This window comes from Zingiber officinale, chromosome 2A, assembly GCF_018446385.1.
Source record: "Zingiber officinale cultivar Zhangliang chromosome 2A, Zo_v1.1, whole genome shotgun sequence".
Classification (NCBI taxonomy): Eukaryota; Viridiplantae; Streptophyta; class Magnoliopsida; order Zingiberales; family Zingiberaceae; genus Zingiber; species Zingiber officinale.
In genome coordinates this window covers 159,602,155-159,608,794 of record NC_055988.1, presented here as the reverse complement: position 1 = coordinate 159,608,794, position 6,640 = coordinate 159,602,155, and the positions used below count along the sequence as shown (strand labels likewise).

Below are 6,640 nucleotides of genomic sequence, written 5' to 3'. Positions count from 1 at the left end.
TGTCTTATTTCAATATGATATTATTGATATGTTTTAGATTTTTTTTTTTTGTTATAAATATTAGTTATTATTCATTTGTAATTTGACGCAGGAAAAGAAGAACGAAGAATGGAAGAAGGCACACGAAGCTCCCGAAGCATGACGATTAGTATTTTATTTTATGCTTTAAGGTATTTGTTATTTGGATTATGAGTTGTTGAACCAAACTAGTTCTTGTTTTGATGTGTAAATATGATGTGTGTTGAGTTGACATATTTGAATGTTAGATATGGGATGTGTAGTTTTTATTGTTTTTTGGATGTGTAGTTTTATTTGTTTGGATGTGTATAAATATGATGTATGTTGAAGTTTGACTAATATGTTTTAAATTTGGATATGGGGATGATAAGAGATTTATAGATCAGATTATGTAATGATGTATTTGATATGTAAATAGGATAAAGAAAATAAAAATGTAGAGAATTTTTTATTTTGGGACAAACTAGGGTTTGTCTCAAATTTGAGACGAATTTGGGTTCGTCCCTAATTAGGGACGAATTCGGGTTCATCCTGAATTTGGGACAAACCTTGGGATGAATTTTGGGACAAATTTGGGTTCATCCCAAAATCCCACACCGAATTACCCATGTTCATCTCAAATTAGGGACGAATTGATTCTTCCCAAATTTGGGACTAACCAAAATTCGTCTCCAATTTGGGACGAATTTGGGTTCGTCTCAAAATTTGGGTTTACCTTCAATTCCCAAAGTTCGTCCCAAATTAGGGATGAATTTTGATTCGTCCCGAATTTGGGACGAACCTTGGGAATTCGAGTAAACTCGGATTTTGGGATGAACCAAAATTCATCCTAAATTCGGGATAAACCAGAATTTTCCTTAATTTGGGACGAAAATATATTTTCGTCCCAAATTTAAAGACACTATACAGTGTATATTTGTAATAAAATTTGTGACAAAAATTATAATTTGTCATAAAATTTGGGACGAATTATTTTTTTTCATTGTAAAATTTAACGACTAATTTGCTACGAATATATTTTTGTCGTAAAAAATTTTACGACGAAAATTTTTAGAAAATTTGTCCCTAAAATCTTTTTTTTTTTTTTTTTGTAGTGAAGCTTCTTCAAGCTCCAATATAGCTCTGCAAGTACCTTAATGACCGGTGAAACTTCACAACCTCACTACCTGTGATATAGCTTCGCCAGAGTTTCTTTAGCTCACAAAAAACTCCATGAGGATCACGAGCTTAGTGAGAATTTTCTTTGGATAGGAAACAAGGATCAACTAGATCAACTGCTACATATGCAACGAAGTACCACTCATTTATTGTCTAAAATAATGTAGGAAAAAGTGACGTTTTCTTCCCATGCAAAATATGCCAACTAATTTATATCAAAAAATATGGCTTACTCTCATTCATGGAAAGACTTTCAGACAACGTTCTGAACCAGACAGAAAATTGTCACGGCCAAATCCGTGTAATCAATTAACTAAGTCGGCTAATCCATAGGAAACATAAAGGCATTTGATAATTACAACCGTGCTAACAGTCAAAATTATACTGCTACTGCTAGAAATATGTAAAAGTCATTGCAATTGGCAATTTAGCATCAACTTGAAGAGAATATCAGATAGGCAGGCATGGCACTTGATGGTTAGACCAATACATATATATTCTGCATGAAACAATCAGCACAATTTTTTAACGACCAACACTCGTTTGACTGTCGTATTTACTCCGTAAAAAACGTGAGAAAACTATTCCTGTCCAAATAGATTCAAAACTAATATGCTTCGAGAATTCTATTTCCTTGAATACTTTTGTCTTTTCTGTATCAAGGCAGTAGAGCAGAATAATGCCTGACGTGGAAATTTTAAGTGTTGTTTGAACTCAGTCTCTCAAAGGCCTTGCTTCCAAACCACCGCCTGGGCGAGGAACCAAGTTGTATGGCATGTAGGTCCCTAACATTTTGTCCCAAATCGAGAAGAAAGGCTGCGAGTAATTATACTTGGATCCTTGAAGCTGGTGGTGGATGTCATGGTATGCTGTGTTATTCTGAAAGAAGATGTGGAAGATGTTACCAGGCAACCAAAGTCCACAGTGATCATCGATGGTCTTGATTGTAGCAAAGCTGAAAAAGAACACAGAAGTGCGCGGTGTCATCCCTGAAACCAGGAATGAGATGGCACCCCCTAAGGTATCAAGAAGGAGGCCTTCCAATGGATGGTTATAGAGAGCTCCGATTGCGTAAGGGACAACCAGGCGATGATGCTGAGAGTGAATATGCCGATACAAGAACTTATTCTGATGCATGTACCGATGCACAAAATACTGCCATGCATCCATTATTAGCATTGCTACAAAGATCTGAAACATTTGAACAGGAATGGATGGTTGAACAGGATCACCCAATGTGCTTGCCTCTGAAGTCACCTGAAATACCAAAAAAAAAAAAAGAGAATGATATAATACATACAGCCAAATTAATTTTCATCCTCGGTTTCAGTGTCTTTCAGAGATAGTTATTGTGCAACCATAAATCAGCGAGTGCAAGTTTCTTTAGATAACTAAATCCTGCAGTCTTGTATCAAGATTTAAGGGGAGAGACAACATGGCCATGTGGCAATGTGGCAAACTTGGCCTCATTTTCTCTTATGACCCAGCAAGAATCTAATTTATGACATAATGCCAAACATTGCTTCACCCAATTTATAATCGCCTTGAAGTACATACTCTGTAGGTTCGGAAATATGTTATGAAGACTTCAAGCTAGAGAGTTGAAAACGATTATAGCCTTAGTCAACATACATGATGCCAGTACACCTTGAACAATATTTGGCATTGTATCAAATTTCATATAAATCCTTTTTAGTCAACCATATGCATCATAGAAATCATTATGTAATAAATCCATATGCTCTTATAATGTTTTTCAGAGCCCATAAAAGTAAGGAATGAACCAAGACACAAATATCTCAACTCCCTTGTAAGATCCCCTAAAAGATAAGAGTTGAACTACTCAGTTTATATAGCAAATTTTTCTCCAAGTTAACACAAATGAATTTAACATTGTTATATATATATATATATATATATGAAGAGGAGCCTTGGCGCAACGGTAAAGTTGTTGCCATGTGACATGGTCACAGGTTCGAATCCTGGAAACAGCCTCTTGCAAAAAAACAGGTAAGGCTGCGTACAATGGATATATATATATATATATATATATATATATATATATATATAACTATTCTTGCAATCTTGGTGGAGGGTATCATAAATAAATTGTTATAACAATATATATCTAGTGTCGATCTCATAAATAAAATTGTTGTAACAATCATGCTTCTGTCACAAGAAACCACTTGAACAATATCATTTACCTAAAGCATGCATCTATATTGCCTGAAAGCACTTGCATTAAATCTCCTTTAACAGAAAATTTATAACCTTAGCCTGCACATAAAGAACAGGCATATAATGCTCAACTCAATGACAACCAAAAGACCAAAGTCCAATTCTAGAAAAGTTATATTGTTTTTAAGCAATATATAGGAAAGAAGCTTGTGATTTCTAAATAGAGAAGCCACATTTCAGCGATTAATGACATTAGATATTTGATACTTCAATGTACTCTGAAAACTTGTTGATTGTGTATACATTTGAATCACAGGAACAAGATCTCACAAATGAAACCATACTAAACTTACATTTAACTTTGAATTGAATTTCCAAAATATACCAGATTCAGAACAATGTCATGATACAGTATGTCAATGTAATGAATGGCTACTTATCAAATATATTAGCTACCACATAGAAGTAGGCCACTTCAGGATGCTATCTTTGGTTGGAATAAGCAAGCTTCATTTTAGGTTCCACCATATATAGAGGCTATATCGCAACTAGTAGATAAAAAAATATACACATATATAGAATAAACTAGAAAATTTTGCAACAAAGGCAGTTCCACTCATACAATTTCTTTTACATGGAAAACTGAAACAAGATGAGATTTTGCACCTAGGTATCAAGACACTTCGACTTGACACAATGTTTTTATACCAAGGGCATTTCACAATCACTTAATAATTAAACCAAGAGGATTTTATCTCATTTATGGAATCAAGTAGGTCTTGTTGACCTACTTGCTTTATACCACTCAGTCTAACCATGAGATTTTTAAGAATGTTCTTACATGAAAAGATAGAGGAAAATAAAGAGTGCAAAACCATGATAAAAATTTTCTCCATTGCTTGAAACAAAAAAGAAGGAATAAAGAAAGAGGAAAGATTCACAATCTCCTCTTACAAAACTAATCTGCTAAATAAAAAGAGGACATAAATCTGAAGGAAAGCAAAAACAAGTAAGTATATCAAACAAGCTTTTGAGCCTTCTGTATTCCTGGATCATAAACTGTAGAAAGTAAAATTGGTACACTTCCATCTGTTTTTTTAACCTAACCAAGGAAACAAGAAGATAACAAAAATATTTCTTTTCTTCCTTTCACTATTTCATTCTTCCACACTTTTTTTTTCTAAGTTTTCATCCTTCCATGTAAAAACAATAGAAGTATTGTCAGAGATGCCAATCCTATTTTAGCCTGTAATTTCCTATTTTTTTTCTACTGGGTGGCGACTTGGAAATATGCAATTGCCAATGAATAATTTATTTATTTTATTTTATTTCTTATTAATCCTTCCACTACACATGATTATCCTTTTTTTGGTTGTGACTCTTATTAGATCTTATGTAACAAACTCTTTCATTCTATTTATATGAATCATAATGCATCGCCATTCATATTAACATGGCAAGGTATGCTGATAAAAAGTTTTGTTGCACATCCATCCTAAAACTGTCTATTGTTCCATACATTTTATTGTTAACGCCATGAGTTGCCATATTTCTACCAAAACAGCTATAACCTGCAAACAATTCAAGAATTTGCTGGTTTTTTTGCTAACATCATTAAGAAGAAAAGATAAGTAACGATACACAATTGAGTAATTATTTTGAAAAAAAGGGATTTCAATCACAAGATAGAAAACACATATTAAGCTTAAGGCTATATATTCTTCTACATCAAACATGAAATCAGAAGCACATTTAGTACATCTCATTAAGCAAGAAAAGAGACAGCCATGAAAATTTATCAAACATAAAATCGCAAAGCATTAGCATGCTTTTTTAAAGATAAATCCTTGAAGAAGAAAAGGCAAAATTCTCACCAAAAAGAGCACTTGTGCAATGGCGGCTTGAACGAGTTGTTGCAGGAGTACACCCTTGACCACTGTCGGCAACGCCACCAGATTTTTCTGTTCCTCTTCCTTTCTGGTGTGCAAACGATACTCGTCCAACCGTGGCAACAGCTGGTACAAACCAGCATAAAGCCAGTAAATGATGATAGGAGCGAATGTGCCCATGAACTCATCACTAACGTACCCTTCCCAAAACACCATTTTATCAAGAGTTCAAAAGACCACAACAAAAAATTAGGGTTCCGATTCGAAGATCCAATCAGAGGAATCGGAACGAAACGATTATATTCTAGTCGGGCAACCAAAAATAATCAGAAGAGAATACAAAGCAGGAAATCTGGTGAATTTTAGATCTTTCAGGAGCTCGGTTGTGAAATTGATCCAGATGAGGAACACGGGGATGCGTTCCAAATCAAATAGCGAATCCTAGGCAAAGAATTGGGTGAAGCACGACCTTTTAGGCTTACGCTGGTGAAAAAAAAAACGTAGGGGCAGCAAATCTCAGGCCTTGCCCTCCTCAGAAATTCGAAGACAGAATGAATCAGGATGGCGATATGAGGGGTTGAATTCCAAAAAGGTGAAACCTTTAGGGTTCCTACATGCAAAACAACCTGTTCAGGTCAAATAACGATGGTTTTGGGAGATTCATGGGAAACCTTTTTAGATAGGGATCCGTCGTCGCCGTCTCCGCCGCCGCCGTCGTCGTCGAACGTCGAAGGCGCGACGAACAGGAAATGTAAGCAAGGAGGCCGCTCCCCTTCGTCCCTGTCGATCCGAGTGCGGCCGCGCACCTGCTTGTCAGGATAAAAACCAAAACTGAATTCTAGAATTCCGCGGCCTTGTTCAGCTGAACAACGTACCCACCATGTATCCATACCTGACCCACGTATTTGACCATTTGAACATCGCCACCTGGATGGGTACCATTGTGGGGGTATTTGAGGACGATAATTCAAAATAAGGAAGACTTTCAATTGCACCCCTGACTTTTTTTTAATAACATTCTAGCTTGCAGGGTGGGTTTGGCACCACTGTTTCTCAGTTTTTTTAAAAATTCCAAAAAAGATTTTACTCAAAAATTAAAAGGCCCTTTAATTATTAAAATCATTAAAAAGGGACTCTTTATTTTAAAAAAGTCAAAATAATTATAAGGAGCATTTAATTATTAAAATAAAAAGGGACTCTTTATGTTTAAAAAGTTAAAATAACACCATCTTGTTGGGCCATGATGCAATTGTAAGATATTTGACGAATTAACTAAACACCTATAGATATATTGTATGATTTTTTTTAATAGAATAAAAAATTTGAGATAAATGTTGGTTATTGGATAAGAAGTAGGATTAAATCGATCTCTAAAATTTAATCAGTTTGAAAAA

General features: G+C 34.9%; 1 protein-coding gene across 1 annotated transcript; it reads right to left on the bottom strand.

Moving 5' to 3' along the window:
• Positions 1–1,506: 1,506 nt before the first annotated feature.
• LOC122042904 (very-long-chain aldehyde decarbonylase GL1-9-like) lies at positions 1,507–6,060 on the bottom strand. Its single transcript, XM_042603296.1, has 3 exons — positions 5,918–6,060; positions 5,232–5,856; positions 1,507–2,433 (listed from the first exon to the last, which is right to left on the bottom strand). The coding sequence occupies exons 2-3, from the start codon at positions 5,460–5,462 to the stop codon at positions 1,891–1,893; spliced, it is 774 nt and encodes a 257-aa protein (XP_042459230.1). The 5' UTR covers positions 5,463–5,856; positions 5,918–6,060; the 3' UTR covers positions 1,507–1,890.
• Between the last annotated feature and the right edge of the window lie 580 nt (positions 6,061–6,640).

Excerpts from the sequence above, each read along its gene's own strand:
- LOC122042904 (XM_042603296.1), bottom strand. The coding sequence starts at position 5,462 with ATGGTGTTTTGGGAAGGGTACGTTAGTGATGAGTTCATGGGCACATTC. Across the intron at positions 2,434-5,231 it reads TTGCACAAGTGCTCTTTTTG|GTGACTTCAGAGGCAAGCAC; the intron begins GTGAGAATTTTG and ends TTGGTATTTCAG.